Below are 19663 nucleotides of genomic sequence, written 5' to 3' on the forward strand. Positions count from 1 at the left end.
AGCAATGCATGCTTACGAGTGTCTCTAAATTTAAGAAATTATGGGTGCTTCATAGAAGTGAAATGACTTTTCAGTTATACTAGATGAGGAGAGTTTCAAGGTACATCTCCGCACTCAGTACAATTGCTGTTCCCTCACCCACAGGGCTCTCTGGAAGAGTGCTCATTTGAATCTCTTGGCCCGTCCCCAGGGAGGTGCCGGATTCCCGGGGCTGGGGCTGCCCCGGTGCCCCCCGGCTGCCCCGCTCCTGGCTGGGTGGTGGGGCAGGCCCTGGCTGCCCCCCCTGCCCTGCCCCCCCCCCAAAGGGGAGCCCTGCCACTACCCCAGCCCTGGTGAGCCCCTAGCCCTCACTGCACCATGATATTAGTTGCTTATTTGTGTGTCATTTACATCTGCAGTCCTGGTAAATAGCTGTAAAATTTGCTACATTCCTCCCTCTATTATAGAATGGATACAGAGCTTGAGAAAATGTTACAACAATGAAATTATACAAATAGTCTTTTTAAAAAATTTATTCATTCAGCCAGTAAATCACAACGTGAGAGGGGACATTCAAAAGTCTATTTAACATAGTAAATGCACAATTTCACATTAATTTTTATCATAGTACAGTTACTGACAAAGAACAACAATTTATTGTCTCATTATTCCTAGGTTCATATTGCAGGGCTGTATCACAATAATGGGATTATTAATGGCTGATTATCTTGTATCAGAAGGTGGCAGTACAGCACAATTCTTAACCACAATTGTAGAAATATGAATGTTATTGCCTGAAATATCAGATTCCTGTGAAGAATATGGAAAATTACTCTGGCTTGACAGGCCAGCATTGGTATTGCATGACTCCTAATGCAAATACAAGTTAGTAAGAAAATAAGCATGAGGAAGATGGTGTTGTTTCACGCTGCTTACAACACACCCTGAGTCAAGGGCTTTCATAATTTTGCAAATCTTGTCACTGAAATTGTTACATGTAGGATGAAAACTATGGCCCAAAATTTTATTGCGTCTGTATTATAAAACCTGTATGAACACAAACTCATTTTAACCATCTTTTTTGTATGCTAGAAACTACACAGCAGAAACTGCAGCTGCTGAACTAAGTGAGAGGAAGTGGCTGGGAATAAAATACAATGTGCTATCTATCTGGGTCCTTTAAATACCATGTTATTACCAAATGTGACATGACTTTTTTGACCACAGACACTTCAAACAACATCCTCAAGTTGGCACATGCATAGACTGTCAGAAACAGCAGCCAGCAGTGCCAGAATTTGCAAATTCTTTCAGGGCCTGGCTTACCTTAGTCACATTGCAGTTTTGCTGAGTGTGAGGTGAGGCAGGAGATGATGGCAACCTTCCCATCTCTGGCAGTCTGTAAGAGTAGAAATAGTGTGCAATATCAGGGAGGCATGATTTGGGTTGGATGTTTCTCTGGGGGAGGCAGAGAATATTTACAAGTATCTTTTAGCTGGAAAAGATGAGGGAGTGCAGGAGTGAGAGCATCAAATACAGTATATCCATACTAGAAATAGGATGCATGGGACAAGGATTATAAAAAATAGGACTAAATGTCTGACCTCATTGAGGCCAATGACCAAACTTCCATTCATGTCCATGGGGCACAAGGTTTCACTGAGTCATTTGAGCAGATGGCTTCATTTCATAACAACTGTATGTGTGGGACTGGGTTTTGTTTTGTAGCTATTTTTGTGCAGCCAGCCTTCTCCTCTCTTTTGTCTATTGTAGTGCTTCTCACATGTTTTCAATTAAAATGGGAGCTCCTCAGGACCTGTCTGAGGAGGCCAGAGACTGACCTGTCTAATTTTATGTATACTTGGTGTGCCACATTTGGGGCCTTACTGTTGTAAGATAATTTTGCAAAGGTCATTGCTTCTTATATCTGCCATTTTTATTAGGCAATCTAATTTTTCTACCAGATGGACTGGTGAAGATGAAGAAACCACAGAGGTTTGAATCATGGGAACCACCAGCACTGTGGATACTTATTCAAATGTGCTTGAATTTCTGTGTTGTAGAATCAGACTGAAAATCACAAGCAATATTGATGCTTCTGTTGTTTTGTTTTCAGTCATACCGTAAGTCTCATTAGTACTTTTTTACAGCTTTACAGTACTTCTGTTTCTAGTCTGTGATGTTGTTCATCTTAAATTTTTTTGAGGCATTTCCAGTTTGGTCAGGATTTTATTTAGAGCCTCAGAACAACTGCATCAGGTTCAGCAGTAAATTCAATCTATGAAGATAATTTGCAGCATAAACAGGGTGGTGATAAGCCACTCTGTTGGTCTGTTTGACTCTTTTAGAGCACATCAGGGGCATAGCAGGGCTGCCTCCTTCCTGACCTTTTGTAATTGTTCCTTACTGCAGTTAGAATTTGTCTTTATAGCATTTAATGTAAACATATATTTTATTTGTTACCTTTCATCTCAGTAGGTTTCCAAGTGTTTTATTAACTATGTAAATGTAGAATTCACTGAAATTAAGCTTAACAATTAGAGGACAGCAGTTGAAAAGTAACCTGCACACAGTTCACTGTAACATGGTAGTAAAGAAGAATTTTTGAGGAAAGTCACAAGAACAGTTATACTCTTCCAAAAAGCTCCAGAATATTTAATGTCTGTAAAAATAGACATTGCTTACTACGATATCATCTTAGAAGTCCACATACATACGCTTGTGTGTGTTTGCATGCTTGTACATGCACACTCCTGTACTCCCAGCTTCTTGTGTACCTGCGCACTAGCAGGACATGGGAAGTTGAAAAGTCCTTGATTTCTTAGCAACAACTAAAGCCATCAGTGCATCATCAACATTCTTCTCATACCAAATCCCATACTGAATTCAAACCACAGCACTATTCTAGCTACTAAGAAGAAAAAATTGGCTCTATCACAGCCAAAACCAGGACAGTGTCCATCTCTGAACTGATTTAGACTGCACTGGAAAAGAGTGAAGCTCTGGAATGCTTGCAGTACATTGATGATGTCATTGTATGGGGCAACAGAGCAGAAGAAGTTTTTGAGAAAAGGAAAAAAATAATCCCGATCCTTCTGAAAGCCAGTTTTGCTGTAAAACAAAGTAAGGTTAAGGGACCTGCACAGGAGAACCAGTTTTTAGGAATAAAATAGCAAATTGGACATCATCAGATCCCAATGGATGTGATCAACAAAATAGCAGCTATGTCTCCTCCAACTAGCAAAAAGGAAACACAGACTTTCTTAGGCATTGTGGGTTTTTGGAGAATGCGTATCCCAAATTACAGTTTGATTGTAAGCCCTCTCTATCAAGTGACCTGGAAGAAGAATGATTTTAAATGGGGCCCTGAGCAACAAGTATTTGAGTAGATTAAATGGGAAATTGTTCATGCAGTAGCCCTTGGGCCGGTCCGGGAAGGACAAGATGTTAGAAATGTACTTTACACTGCAGCCGGGGAGAATGGCCTTACCTGGAGTCTCTGGCAAAAAGCATCAAGGGACACTCAAGGTCAACCCCTGGGGTTTTGGAGTCAGGAATATGGAAGATCTGAAGCCCGCTATACTCCAACTGAAAAAGAGATATTGGCAGCATATGAAGGAGTTCGAGCTGCTTCAGAAGTGGTTGGTATGGAAGCACAGCTCCTCCTGGCACCTCGGCTGCTGGTGCTGTGCTGGATGTTCAAAGGCAGGGTCCCCTCCACACACCACGCAACTGATGCCACGTGGAGCTGTGGTGATTTAGGCCCTGCTGGGGTTCGAGACCACGCGGCCGCTGCCCCTCCCCCACAAAGGGAGTGAAATACAAAGCCCCGGGGCTGAGATAAGGAGAGGTTTAATACAGCAGTGCAACAGCAACACAACAAACAACAGCAATAACAATAACAGTAATAACAATGAACAGAGCAAGATATCTACCGATACAGCAGTGAGAGCAGAGAGGTCGCATAACACACGCGTTCACCAATTCTCCCGCGCTCCTGCGCTTCGGTGCACGGAGGTGACGTCAGCATGGTATGGAATAACCCGGCTAGAGCTTCCCCCCACTGCTGAGGAAACTTAGCCCTATCCTAGCTAAACCAGGACAGGAGTAAATGGGTCACACTGATCACACAACAGGCTCGCCTAGGAAACCCCAGTCACCCAGGAAAATTGGAAGTAATCACAAATTCGCCAGAAGGCAAAGATGTTGGAATGTCACCAGAGGAAGAGGTGGTGCATGCTGAAGAGGCTCCACTGTATAATAAACTATCAGATAATGAGAATCAATGTGCCCTGTTTACTGATGAGTCCTGTCGTATTGTAGGAAAACATCGAAGGTGGAAGGCAGCTGTGTGGAGCCCCACATGATGAGTCACAGAAGCTGTTGAAGGAGAAGGTGAATGGAATCAGTTTGCAGAGATGAAAGCCGTCCAGCTGGCCTTAGATATCGCTGAGTGAGAAAGGTGGCCAGTGCTCTACCTCTATACTGACTCATGGATGGTGGCAGATGCGCTGTGGGGGTGGTTACAGCAGTGGAAATGGAGCAACTGGCAGCACAGAGGAAAACCGTCTGGGCTGCTGAATTATGGCAAGATATTGCTGTTCAGGTAGAGAACCTGGCTGTGAAAGTACGCCATGTAGATGCTCATGTACCCAAGAGTCGGGCCACGGAAGGACATCAAAACAACCAACAGGTAGATCAAGCTGCTAAGATTGAAGTGGCTCAAGTGGATCTGGACTGGCAACATAAGGGTGAACAATTTATGGCTCGTTGGGCCCATGACTCCTCAGGCCATCAAGGAAAGGATGCAACATATAGATGGGCTTGTGATCGAGGGGTGGAGTTAACCATGGATGCTATTGCACAGGTAATCCATGAATGTGAAACATGCACTGCGATCAGGCAAGCCAAACATTTAAAACCTCTTTGGTATGGAAGACAATGGTTAATATATAGATATAGGGAGGCCTGACAGATCGATTATATCACACTCCCACAAACCAGGCATGGCAAACACTATGTACGTGCTCACAGTGGTGGAAGCAACCACCGGATGGCTGGAAACATATCCTGTGGCCCATGCCACCACCTGGAACACTGTTCTGGGCCTTGAAAAGCAAGTGTCGTGGCAACATGGCATTGAGTGGATATATCACATCCCCTGTCATGCACCAGCCTCTGGGAAAACGGAGCGGCACAATGGGTTGCTAAAAACTACACTGAGAGCAATGTGTGGTGGAACTTTCAAACATTGGGATACACATTTAGAGAAAGTCACCTGGTTAGTCAACACTAGGGGATCTGCCAATCAAACTGTCCCTGGCCAAACCTTCTGTGTACTGTAGATGGGGATAAAGTCCCTATAATGCACATTAAAAATATGCTGGGGATGGGTTATTCCTGCCTTGGGTAAAGGCAAAACCATTTGTGGGATTACTTTTGCCCAAGGACCCGTTGTATGCCTCAAGGGGATTTGATTTTGGGTGAAAATAGCCAGTGAATTGTATTGCATGATGTTAATTGCTAAATAACCCTGTCATTGCATATCATCATTGCTATGATTGATATATATTATACTAATGGCATCATATTAGTAATCACCCAGGTTAATGAAAAAGGAACTTTGATGAAGTCAGGACTAGTTTCAGCAACTGGCACCCAGCAACTTCCCCAAGATTGACATCTTCAACACGCAGACCATGAACATGGACTGTGCCAGATACACCAGCTACAAGCTCCAAATGTAGCATACAGCAGAGACTACACACCATCCTCTTGCTGCGTCCAGTGACACCCACTCCACCAACTGAACGAACTCCACCTCATCCCTCCTGCTTTGAAAGACTGTCATGACAGATGGAACCCAAAGTTACAGACTAAATGAACTCACTACACATTTTGGAGGGATGGCCCATAGACGAAGAGAGTGATATGTGTGTTTATATCAAAAAACAGGACAAGTGATGGTGATCAATTAGAATGTATTGGAAAACATGGATCCTCAGCATAACGTAAATGGTATGGAATAAGGGGTGGATACTGTCCTGGTTTCAGCTGTGATAGAGCCAATTTTTTCTTCTTAGTAGCCAGAATAGTGCTGTGGTTTGGATTCAGTATAGGATTTGGTATGAGAAGAATGTTGATAGTGCACTGATGTTTGTAGTTGTTGCTAAGAAATCAAGGACTTTTCAACTTCCCATGTCCTGCTAGTGCGCAGGTACACAAGAAGCTGGGAGGGAGCATGACCAGAGCAACAGACCCAAACTGGCCAATGGAATATTCCATATTATACAACATCATGTTCAGTATATAGATGAGGGTTGACCGGGAAATGCGCTCTCGCTTCCAGGATTGTGGGTTTTGGGATTCTCTCTTCTTTGGGATTGCTAGCCAGGAATGGGCTGGGCATTGGTCAGTGGGTGGTGAGCAATCGCATTGTGCATTACGCGTTTGTAGTTTCTATAATTACTATTATCATTATTATTATTATTTTAATTTTATTTTACTTAAATTGTTTTTTTCTCAACCTATGAGTCTCCTTACCTTTACCCCTCCAGTTCTCTCCCCCATTCCCTGGGGTGGGGGAGGGTGAGCAAGCAACTGCATGGTTTTTGGCTGCCGGCCGGGTTTAAACCACAACAGCAAGCTCTGTATTGGTATCTGGATTCTCCAGAGACACTCTTGAGTTGCAGGTTTACTGACAAAGATCTTTTTCTTTTCAGAGAGATTGGTTCAATTGTCAGGTCACTGGGTTGCTTCCCAACCGAGGCAGAACTACATGAACTGCTTGCAAAGGTAAATGTTTAGATATTTTGTATCTTTTTCAGTCTTAAACTTGCACAAATTTGGCCCTTCTGCCTTGCTGTGTGGGAAACCTAAGCTCTTTCCCCAGAGTTTGGAAGCGTCATGGAAGTGATTCAGGCAGGAAGGTAGTCTCTTGGGTTGCCCTGAAGCAACTTTAGACTGATGAAGTAACAACATTGATGGGTTAAAACAAGGAGTCTTTGGCTCTCTTTTACCCCAGAAGGTCACTGTAACACTGTGCCAAGGTGGAGAGGCATTTATAGAAAATGGAGGAAAAATTGATTTTCACTGATGAAAAAGAATGTCCTAAACCTCAGTTGGGTTAGGATATCCAAACTCTAACCATTTTGCTCTTCTGGACATGCCAGGGACACACACTGGATAATTAGGTAATAAAAATCAGTTCCTGACCAGGTGTTAAAATTGTGCATCAAATTCCAAAAATACACAGAGGGAACACATAGTTTTTTCACTGGGTCCTGTTATTCCTATCTCATAGCCAGACTTCTCAACTTTCTGTCCTTCATGAGGTCTTTCCCAGCCTTGAGATTTCTCACTTCTAGGTAAGTAATCTTTTCCTACTTGATTACTTAAGCCTGTGAGTCAGAATTCAGATATAAAACCTCGCATGACCTAGCAGTCCTCCCGTTCTCCCAGTGATATGCAGGGGTAAGAAACATTCTTCTTCACATTTCTTCACAGCTTTTTGCTACACTAATTTTTGTCTCCTTACCTCATGCTTGTAATAGAAAGGTTGGTGTGCTGGTGCCTTGGCAGGGTATGGTTAATAAGTGGGACAAAGAAGTGGGAAAAGGATTTCACATTCTTTTTGCAAACTGGTATGCTGCCTTAAGGAATGGAAGTTGCTGGGGCTGAGAGGTAGGTGAAAGATTTTTCTCTTTTGCATGTATAGGTCATTATGCTGGGAATTGATCTCTCTTTTCTTCCTGTCCCCAACAAAAATTCGGATGGTTGCAGTAGCAATCTTTCCTCAGTAAGCTTGTCTGGTCTCTTGTAGATCAGAACTTAGTGTGAGAAATCTTGTGCTAAGTCTTGTGAAAATGACGCAGCTGCTTCAGATAAGGAAGCGCAAAGAACCATCAGAGGAGAAGGATCTTTTAACATGGTACTGCAATCTGTCTGCTCTGGTTCTGTACTCTCAGTACCAGATTGTCCCAGCTCCCGCTGACAAACAAGACAAAATGGAAAGAGAAATTATGGTGCTTAATATAGATGATATTTTTAGTGGCCCACAGAGATTTTTGTCTGCAGCAAATGAACAGTGCATCTGACTCAAGATACAGAACAGAAAAGGAAGGGAATGCTTTGACCTCCCCCTGCCTCCAAGTCCAGGGGAACCAGGAGAGTTTAAGGCCTGCCTACCCCTCCCAAAGAGATTGGACTTCCTATTGTCTGGATTTTTTTTCAATTTTCAGCATTACAGAAAATTTGAGATAAGTAATACATAACAAAGTACAATGCAATGCACCTATGAGACGGAAGACTCTTGAGATACAACAATATAACATATATACAGTAGCTGATTAGAAGGATGAAATTAAAGTACAAAAATTAAAGTACAAATACTGCAGGAAGAACGAATACATCCAAGAGTAATGGTTAACTTTAAAGAACACTGAACTGGAAGTCCAATCTCAAAGAAGGTTTCATGGTGTCTGTAAATGAAACATAACATATATTGGCATAGGTTTAGTACTGGAAGAACACCGTCATCTTGTATAACCTTTAATATATTATGTTAATCACAAATATATCTCAATTTATATAAGATAGCATTAAAATTGTCTAGATAAAGTAAAAATTGTCTCTGTTGGCCAGTTTGTAACCAGGCTATTTCTCCAGTATTTTTGCCCATTGTAAGCTGCAGTTCATTTCTGTTTCTCACTACTTGTGTCTCTTAGTCATTTCATCTTCCTGTTAGCCTTATTGTAGCTAAACTGGCATATGTTGCCTTCAAGTTATTCATATCTGCCAAATCAGCATTCATGTAGTTATTTTATCTCTAAAAATTATCATATATGTTTTCCTATATTGCCTTATGCTAAATGCTATAGTTAATATCATATATTTAGGCCCACTTACAAAGTTAAGATTAGTGATAAGCCTAGAGATGGTGAAAGCTAATCCGAGGCTTACTACAATGCCTGGAGTTTGAAAGCCCAGGTACTGTGCACTGCTTCACCACAGATCTCCTGGATAACTCTGGAAGATGGTTTATTTCTTTGTGACTCAAGTCCCCAAATGTTATGTGGACAATAATAGTATGGCTGTGAGAATAGAGGTATAAAACAGAATGGGTGCTACAATACAGTTCTTATGGGAGCTGTGGATGTACCCAAAGGAAAGAAATATAGCAAAACTCACAGAGTTTGAACAAGCAAATACTGTTATTGTCACAGTCACTGCATGAAGGGGAGGAATTATGGAAAAAGGAAAATGTCAATGGGAAATGAGGTGTAGAACAGGAGTGAGTGTGAGGAAGAGTAAGACAATACATATACCTGCAAATCTGCATACTTACTGACTTAGGTGAGGTTAATATATTCAATTTATTCTCTCATCTATCCAGTGTTAGCAATAGGATTAATTTTAACAGTTCAAGATACTGCTGGGCCTGTAGAGTCACTGAAATGGAAGCTGTTCCATCACCTCCCAGGACTAGGTCCATTGTCAGGAAGGACATGTTTCTTCCACAGATTGCTTTCTGAAGGCAAAATACAAATAGCACACCAACAAAGGGAGACAAATCTGTGTGATATTTGTCAGTGAGGGCGGACACTTTCACAGGTATTTGTTACGTTGAGCTCTGAAGTGGTCATTGCTGGTGAGTTCTCGTATGAAATTTAGGATGACCTTCAACTGTTTGGATGAGCAGTTCTAAAGTTTCTTGACTCTTAGACACCATTTATATAACTTACCATCTTCATGGATGTTTTGGGTCCTTGCTTTTGGTTGTTCTGCTTAATATAAGACACATCTATCTTATGTCCAATAAATAGCAACCATATTTCTTTTCCCATCTCTGTGGCCTTCTGACCTAATACTAGTTGAAGTACAGATGTTCCCTAAAACATGCTGTGTACTTCTACATCTCAATATTTGTGATGCATGGAATAGTTCAGTGTATTGGCTAACTGTTATGTCACTGGAAAGAAGTTAAGTTTTGCCAGGTATTTTGTTACATCTTTTCAGTCCAGCAGTAAAACAAATGATTCTGTAATGGTAAAAGGTACCATTTGATTTAGCATGAAGCATGCAACAGCTTCATTTCCTTGCTAAAGATCCCTTCTGCTAGGTTCACCAAACAGAAAAGTGCTTTCTCAAGCCAATTTCGACTCTAAAGCAGCAAGAGGTGATGGCTGCCTGCTTTTAGCAACCAAAACCCTTCAACAGCACTGGAAAAGAGCATGCAGCAGCAGTTGCAACTCTCTATTTAAGCAACTGGATCTATCAGGCATCACCACTAGCTCTGACCCAGCCCTCAAGAGGAAGATTTCTTACTTCATCTTTTCCTGTCTCAGTTAGGAGTTTTCAAATCAGTGCCTATTTGAGCTTTCTTTCAATCTGAGCTGTGTCTGTGGAGAGCCTAGCAAGGTATCGCTGCGGCCATGTGAGACCACAAAGCATGCATCCAGTTTCAACACAGATAGGAGCAGGCTAACTCTGTTAAGAGGGCTCCTTTTGGGAGTAAAACTTGAAATTTTCAGGGAAGGGACATACTGGTATTATAGGGAGCATTTTTTACCATGTTGCTCATCCCCTGTGGAAGTATGGGGAATGCAGTGAGAATGTTGCTAGAAGTCACTGATGTTTTGGGACTAATCTGTTAATTTATCTGGGAAGCAAAGGAAAGCTTTTCTCTGTGTGGTGTTTTATAGGCTGCCTTATGACTGTTTCAGACTGCCCTGACTGTCTGCCCACCTTTCTGGTCCTTCCCCTGACGACTCTCTCTGGCTACGAAACATGTGGAGGCAACAAATTCCATCCTTGAGGTGTACTAGACCGGGGCTATGTCCAAACTAGCATATTAAATATGCCCAGAAACATCCTTGGGTGTTGAAGCCAGCTGGCACAGAGCAGCTCATGTCTACTCTGGTAAATGTTTTACGTGGAGTGGCTGCACAAAGCAGCCTGCTGGGGAAAAGTCCCTAAGGTCCTAGCCAGGCCTGGTGACTGCTGGGGCGAGTGTTAGGTGGCCCAGGCCAAAATCATGCCAGGGAACGTGCTAATGGTTTTCTGTTATGGGTGGTCACATTACACCGCTTGGGAATGTTCCAGGTTCTGCTAGACTTTACTAGTATGAATGCAGTCTGAATGTTTAAACCTCTGCTGCGTTATTGTGGGAGATAAGATCAGTTACTAGGCATTCAGTTCCTTTGCATGAATGGTTTATAAGCACAAGAGGGCAATATTGAGTTGTTGAAAGTGTCTGTAATTTCAGGCCTGTATTTTGTCTGGGCTATTATTTCTTCCTCGAATTTCTTTCTATTTGATCACAAGCATTTCACTCAGATGTTATGGTGCCATGTGATATTAAAAACCTGATATAAATATTCAAAGTCTAACTGTAATTTTAATGCAGGAACCACCCCAATTTTCTGGTTTTTGTATTAGTTTGCTAATGAGTCATATAACCTGCCATACTTAAGTTTTATTTTTAGGTAGAAGAAGAAGAACCGACTGGATACATTAATCTGGAAAAATTTCTTCCAGTGATGACAAAAGTACTACTCGACAGAAGGTAATGGAAAGTGGATTTTCTGTGTCTCTAGTTTATTCCAGATTGACAGGGTTGATTCTGAATAAATGTATCTACAGTAATTTTATGTAACTGGAAGGAGTACAGATTTTTTTTTTGTGTGTTATTTAAACTCAGTTTACATTACTTTGATAGATTTTGTTTCAAAATTACTTTGTCTACATAAAATTATGTTGTATGGATGATATAAATAATACCAGTTTATAATCATGAATTGTGATAATGGGTAGCTTTTGTATTTTTAATGTGAATCAGAATTAACTTGCTATTCAACATGTTTTGTGCATCTCTGAAATATTTTGTATGCAAATTAAGGTCATAACCATTACTTTCTCTGAACATGAGTTACAGTTACTGAGAAGTACAGTCTGTTACAGTGTATTTTTAATAAGCTGTATAAATCAGCTTCATATTCATGTCTCAACGTGACTGCCAGGTACAGTTGAATGTACACAACTAGCACTGTAAAAGACTGTCAATCTAAAAGTCTAGAACAAAACCACTGTTCATTATAAAAGGGTACATAGAAATCTTTGCATATACACAGGAACTTGTGCTATTTTGATATTTTGCACTAAAAGCAAGATTACTTATAGGGAATTTATCCTTCTTTTTAAAGATGGTAGCCAAGGGTTTTGAGATACTCAGTCTTGTCCAATACTGAGAAGTTATTTTACACACAGAGGGACTTTGGTCATAGGGTGTTCTACACATGAAATAGCTATAGGTTTTCCCAAAACTGTATCACAGCATCAAGAGGCAGCAGGGTCCATCTTGGGGCTGTGTTTGAGAGTCTTTGTGCCTGTTCCTGGACATGGACCAGCCAGCTGTGTTTGGGTCCCGTTGTGCCAGCACAGGGGCATTGCTTTCCCAGGTTCCTGTGCCTTTGCCTTCTCTGGCCTTCGTGGCACATTTCTGGCTCCACAGTGATGTCCACCGTTTCACAGAATGGTACCTTGCTGCTCTGGGCTCTCTTCTCCTCCACACCCCCTCCACACAAACATACACGCACACAAAAAAACCCCCACACACTTTCCCCAGGCTAGTACAGGCTTGTCAGGACCCATTTCATCTTTTGGGGCACTATGTCCGTAGTTCACTTACCCAAGGGCACATGAGATTTGGATCACAAAAAACAAGGCCTCTTCTTAGTGCATTTGATTTTTAGATAGTAAAAGAGCGAGGTGGGTCTGGATGAAACAATCAAGCAGTTAGAATCTCCCTGGCTTCAACACCTTCTCTTTAGTATTCTTGGGGGTTGGTGAGAGTCTGCTGGGGTATGGAAGGTCTCCATTGCTGCACAGGGCTTCCTTTCCATCTCTGAAATCAGGCACACATACGCACGCACACACGTGCCCAGTTCTCCTGTCTCTCTGAAATAGTTAGTGACAGACCTTTTCTTTTATAGCTACCAGCCTCCTTTGCTCATCATCAGCTCATTAGACTGTCAAAATCCCACTAGGTGATCTGTTGCCTAGCTACCAGCGTACCTGGACAAAAGTTTATTTTCGTGGTTTGGCCATCTTCTGTTCAGTGCATTGACTACATGGAATGATTCAACTATTATTGATTCCTACTAACCCACTCAGCCAGCCCAGACATGCAGAAGCCGTTCATCTGGCTCCTTAGCACAAGGAAAATTAAACAGGAGTTAAATGTTTGATAGGCAAATTTAGTAAATTCTCAAAGAAAATAAGTTTTCCGTTTCCTTTAGTACTCACATTGTATTCTTTCAGAATAGTACAGCAGCCTGGTAAACAGTGACTTAACTTTTCTGATTCAATGGTTTCAGCTACCAGCCTATTCCAGAAGATGTTCTTCTACATGCATTTGAGGTCTGTAACTAAATATTCAAGTACCTAATTGCTGGAAAGAAGTTGCTGATTCTTGATTCAATATGTTTAAAACCACAAGTTTCATTCTTCTTCTTTAAAGGCTTTGGATGAGAATAAATGTGGATATATTACTAAAGAGGAGCTGGTCAAATATTTGACTGAAGAAGGTAACATGACTTTTGTAATATCAGTGTTTAAGTAAATAAACATTACATGTGTATATGGCACCTTGAGGTCCTCATTCTGCATGCCAAAACTTGCAGGAGTAGGTACGTTGTCTTCAAACAATACTGTTGCTGTGATGAGTGGCTGCAGACTAGAACATTTCACTGGTGAATAATGCAGGGAAAGAATATTTATCTGCTTGCTTGCAGACATTATAAGATAGAGATTATCATTATTAAGAGTCATAATTCAATCTTGTGTGGATATTTTATGATTCTGTGCACATCTGTGCTTCTTAAGGATGTGACTCTTTCTGTCCTCCTGTAAAATTGTAGTTTAGATTTCCAGATGTTTCAGGTAGTTTCAGTGCTCATTCATTCCTGCATTATCTTGATCCTAATTCTAGTGCCGCATGCAAAGAAAGAGATTCAAAGACCAGATTTAAGTTGTATATCATGTAATCCTCAATATCCCTTGAAGAGCCTGCTTTTCTTGCATGGCTGACTCATGCCTGCGGGCCTCAAGTACAAAATGATGTGCAGGCTTTGCGCAAGACCTATCCTCAGATGGGAACCTTGTTCTCAAAGAGGGATGAAGTAGGCCATCAGCAGCTTTGAAGCTCCTAAAAGAGAAAAACCAGAAGCCTTTCATGATGTAAATACAAGTGCAAGGATAGCCAAATGAGAGATAATAATTCTAATGTACACATTAGAAGAATTCATTCTGACAAAAATGGTTGTTTCGAAATCCCCATGGCAGAGAGGAACAGGCTGTTTTGGAGTCTGTGAGCTAGAAGGAGATCAGAAGATCCAGGCCTTCTGTCTCCTTTCCATTAGACCAACTTGCTTGGTGTGCAGGACTTACATTGACAAAAGTGAAGAAATCAGATCCTTAGTATTGCTCCTTTTCTCCTCTGTGTGAGGACCAAGAGAAGATCCTTGCAAGAGAAAAGCGGTGTAATTTGAGAGCCCTGAAAAGAATATTTATCAAGACAAAGTGTCTCTGCTGTCTTTCAGGTGAGCCCTTTACTCAGGAAGAAATGGAAGACATGCTCTCCACTGCTCTAGATCCAGAAACCAATACTGTTCGCTACAGAGACTACATTTCAATGATGATAGTAGATGAAACTTAAGATCTTCCCCTTTAGTGTTTGAGATCCCTTTTGGTAACAGCAGTGTAGCTTGGCAGTTAGTTGAAGTATGTATTTTAAAGTATAACAAAGCTCAGCTTGTGACTTTGTGCTTATAATTAAAATAAAATCTGTGTAGTTATATTTTCTTGGGTTCTGTATACATATTGAAATGTATTCACACCTGGAAAAAGAGCTCTTGACAGAAATACTGTATAAGGTCTGGAAAAGAAATCATGGAATTTGGTTTGGAAATAACAGGAAAAATAATGTTAATGGAATCAAGAAATGACTTTACAATTGCTTTTGAAAAACTAATGGAAAATGAGACCTGTGAAAGTGGGTAATAAGTAGGTGAGTACCTTAAAAGGACTAAAATTGTGAAGGCATGCTACTAAGATAAAGCTTTTATATTTAAATGTAATCCCTGTTTGTGTTTAACTAATAAGGCATCAGGTAGGTTACTCCTTCTGAAATAATATAATAGATCAAATAAACTCTCTACATTTTCTAGTTTTTGTCAAATATTTGTGTTTTGTTTACCATAGGCAGTTAAACCGGACCAGTTAGTTCCATTTTATGTTACTGATCCACTGGCACATGGTATTTTGCTTCCATTTTAAACATGCAGGTGGCATTCAAACCATTGCTATAGTCAAATTTACAAAGTAATCCTTGACAACATTTCTGTTTCTATAGGTAATAAACAGTTCCCCTTTCATAACCAATTTGAAAGTCAGGACCTTAAACTATTCAAAACTTAGGATCATAGGACTGGAATTTGATTTTCATAAACTGATGAAGCACCATTTTTTGTAAGATGTTAGTGTAGAATATGTGTCTCAACTATCCTTGTTAGAAGACCACCATAGACCTCACTGCTCTTCTCATTTCTAGCTTAATCATTTTCTTGACTGTTACTGTACTGTTGTCCTTTAACTTGAGTTGAAGTTCTTTGCCCTCGAGTTCTTGCCTTGTACATCATCTTCTAAAAAGTGACCAGCAGTTCTCAACTGATGAGGTCTCAGCTTGTAGGAAAAGATTCTGTGGTCTGGTCCTCAAGGGAACCATCTTGCACTTTGTGCTCCACACCTTCCGCCCCATTTCTGTTTTTCTACTCTCTATCAAGTTTGGTTTCCTCCTGTACAGTGCCCTACCACTCCTCTGTCTTAACTGCGTATCCCAGCTCTGTGTCATCAACAGACTTCATCAGGTGATGAAATCTGGGGAAGAGTGACACACAGAGGCATTGAATGCCTTACCCCCCTGTCATGCCCTTGTAGTGGCAGAGCTGAGAACAGAGTGCAGGGCTTCTTATGTCAGGTCTTTTGCTCTACCCGTTTGTTTCACTTGAGCTGAAAGCTCAGAGGAGCTGTTTTTATACATAGCTGCAAGGGAGCTGCTATGCTTCACAGAGAAGAGATTAGCACAATCTAAATGTGCTGATGGAAGCAATCTGAAAGAGACCATTTTTTAAATTCTCTTTTTACTTCTCTAACCCAAGTTGTCTTTCACTGATACTTTCTTAAACAGTAAGGCAACAAAGAGTTAATTCAGGTAAACAACATTGCTTAATTCTAAGCTAGGTTTCCATCTGGGAACCACTGTTGCATTGGTCCTAAGACTCTGCAATGCACTCTTGTTAACACATTTACCGTGTATTTGGATTTCTTTGTCAATAAGAATGAAAACCCAAGGTAATCATTAGTGTTATGTGCGAAGGTACAGGTTTCTGAAGATTAAAGCAAGAGCAATAAAGGCCCATTAAGAAAATATATTTTTATTAGTCTTCTTCAGTCTCTCTTTGGAAGCTGAACTTATTTTCCCTAGATGAATCCTTCTTCTGTTTGATATGCAGTGTGTTGTACTGGATTTCTAGCCCAGCTAGCATGAATATAAGTTTCATTTATATTCTGCAGTCTTGGAGCCACTGTCAGCCTCATCTTGGATGTCAGCAGGAAGATGCTTATTTCAGGAAATCATTTCATAGCTCACAGTGCTCCAGAGAGAGCACAATTTGTTTCTAGTGGTGCTACCCTAGAGGCCACCTCAACTACTGCTGTGTCAAATCAGGATGCACATGTACAACATGGTTACAATTCATAGTGCAGATAGGATCTTAACATATATCCTTTGATGATGTATATCATTTTTTATTCTATAGTCCTCAAATGCAAGGAAAGAGGATATTCTGGCAAGTAAAAAGCAGGATTGTGTCTGAATTTAAAACACAGGAACTCCTCCAGCCCCATCTTCTTATACCTGTCCCCAAGAAAGATATGTGCAAATAGAACAGATAAAAACCAAGTTGCAGTCTTCACTTCGGGCATAAGCAACAAAATGCCTGGAGAGTTTCCAAATTGGGGGTGCAGGAAGTGTCAAGAACCAATCTCAGACTCTGTAGGATCCTAAAGACTGAGTGCCTCCTGCCAGCTAGGATCACGTAGCAGTGATCTGACCAGCTTGTGAAGGAGCTGCCCCATGGGTCGCCCCAGAAGCGGCTGAGCAGTGCTGCACATGACTGTTCACTTGACCTTGTCTTTCATGACTTGCCAGCCCATGCCGTGCTCGCCCATCTCCCCATGGTGGTGGTGGGCTGCCTAAGAGGACTCTTTGATGCAACCTGGGATGGGCTCTCTGAGTGCCTTGCATCTCTGTGCTCCCTGGGGATGAGCAGAGTCCGATACCCTAGGGGGAGGAGAGGAAGCTTAGGGAACCATTTTGCTGTAACTAAAAAACCCTCTTTCTTCCTAAATTTGAAGGGAAAAATACATTACTTTGTCCTCATCTTTGAGATGGACAAACTGAACTGCTGAGTGGTCTTGAGCTGTCTCTTGCTACATGCCTCTCCTTGCTGGCTGTTTTGCCTCTTCCCTCAAGATCAGGAACCAAGATAAGGGAGTGGATTGCATGGGAAGCCTCTAGGGAGGAACTAGCCTAGCACCTGGACTAAATCCACACAGGGAAGCAGAGCCAAGGCTTTGAAGAAACTGGGAAAGTCAGGGGGGTTTTGACCTAGTTGAAGGAGGGAGAGGGAAGGGAACTCATTACCCAGATGTAAAAAAGAAAACGAGAAGAAAAAGAAGAAATCAAAGAAACAAACCTTGGAAACTATCTACAAATACAACTGAATCAGCAGGCTGTTTACATCACTGCTGCAAGTCGTAGGCAGGACAAGACTTTACTTGTTTTAAAATTTAAGTAGGTTCAGCTGTGTCAGGGCATATCTGGTATATGGTGGAGACCTTCTCCCCAGTCTTACTGATACTGTGGAGAAATTCTTCCAGCTGCTGAACTTGTGTTTGGGAATCCCAGTGCTCGTATTCCAGGTAAAACATTGCTTTTTATGTTTTCCTCATCAGCTTTGGAGTTGCTTCTCCAAAACACTTTTCTATCTGCTAGTGACAGTCCCATTTATATTCACACCTGAAGGTTTCAACATTTTCCCATTGCAGTGCATACCAACACGGTATTTACAGTTCTTTTAGACTCTCTGCTGACTGTGGGCAGAAACAGAAGTTGCAGGACTTACTCCACCAAAACACTTAAGGGCCAGCATCAGACCTGGGACTTCAGGGAAGGAACTGGGCTGTTCACCTGTGCACATGTTTTCACAGAGGTAAGAGCCTGCAAAATGTTCAGGCAACAAGAATTTGCAATATTTTTCCTTATTTCTCTTGTTTTAGTCTATCTTTTCCCTTGGTTCTCTTATACCTCATTTCATTAATTTAGTTGCATGATAACCTGTGAGGGTTGAAAATGCAAGAGAGTGTTGCTGTGCCCCACACTGCTGATGCCCTTCTGCTTGCTCTGACAGCTGCCTGTATCAGGGTGTCATTTATCACCAGATCTAGACTTGCTGCCACTGCAATCAGCACTGGCAGGACTCCCATCACAGGTAACGGGAAGAACCTAGGCCTTCGGTTTCGGGGGGGAAAGTGGCTGGGGATGCTGGAGTTCAGCCAAGGCTGGGATGGGGACAGGAAACTATGATTTTTTAAGTCCTGTAATATACTGTTATCATTGTGTAAAAGGGGGAGCGTAGTCTCGACAGTAAGGCACCAGGTTGGCAGCCAGGTTTCATTCTAGACTTTGTGAGAGGTATTGGGTAAGTCACATAATCTCTCCCTGGCTGAACTTTCCATCTATAAAGTCAGAGTAATTACAAGGAATAGGAGACAGGGAGTATCTGTCTTGCCTACCTGGACTGTCGACTTTTTGTATTGCTAACTCTGATGTTTGCACAGTGTCTGGTACTATGATGTTCTGATCAAAATCAGTGCCTACAGACCTCCCTGTCACATAATTAATAAAGTTCTCAGCCTTCAAGTCTTTTGTTCCAGACTGTACGTTCAGGTCGCAACTTCTAAACAAGTCAGCCTACAGCAAGCATGTTTGCTTTTCATTGAACACAACTCTTGTTTCATAGTGTCTCGTGCCATGATAGGTGTGACTGTAAAACTGACTATTGAGACATCTGGTCTTATTGTTGGAGGGTTTTTTCAGGCAGGTCACTACTAGGCATGGGGACTACGCTGATTTAAAAGCTAAATAAAGATGTAGTTTGAAACAAAGCAGATTCTCCTGTTTAACCCATTTTGAATCCCTGAGGCTACTATTTGGCTTAGTATAGTTCTGGAAGCCAAGAAAATGTTATTCATTATGCTCAAAAGATTGATCACAGCATTTATATCCTGAGGCCCAAATCCTGAAGTCCTCATTCAGACAGAACTCCCATTGACTTCAAAGGCAGTTCTGTCTGCAGAGGAGCTTCAGAAATAGTGATGTACTGGCTCACAAGGCACTGTAAAAACCTTTTAGTCTCTTTAAATGAAGCCTCATCTGTGCAAGATCTAACAGAGATGTACAGCCAGCATGCAAGTTGTGTCATTGAAATGACCAAAACCGTAAAACCATGGGAGTAGGTAGTTAATTCTTGTCTACAATAATGCAAGCAAGCAAGATTCAGCA

The 19663-nt window shown here is 41.5% G+C and overlaps 1 protein-coding gene across 1 annotated transcript in view; it reads left to right on the forward strand.

Moving 5' to 3' along the window:
* The window catches only part of DRC8 (dynein regulatory complex subunit 8), a 35997-nt gene extending 20792 nt beyond the window's left edge, over window positions 1-15205 (forward strand). The window contains 6 exon segments of the mRNA XM_074863266.1: window positions 6702-6774; window positions 11466-11545; window positions 13356-13398; window positions 13499-13565; window positions 14580-14692; window positions 14694-15205. Of these exon segments, the coding sequence (XP_074719367.1) occupies window positions 6702-6774; window positions 11466-11545; window positions 13356-13398; window positions 13499-13565; window positions 14580-14692; window positions 14694-14717 (400 nt within the window). The 3' untranslated portion in view covers window positions 14718-15205.
* Window positions 15206-19663: the final 4458 nt, after the last annotated feature.

Source organism: Strix uralensis, chromosome 3, assembly GCF_047716275.1.
Source record: "Strix uralensis isolate ZFMK-TIS-50842 chromosome 3, bStrUra1, whole genome shotgun sequence".
Lineage (NCBI taxonomy): Eukaryota > Metazoa > Chordata > Aves > Strigiformes > Strigidae > Strix > Strix uralensis.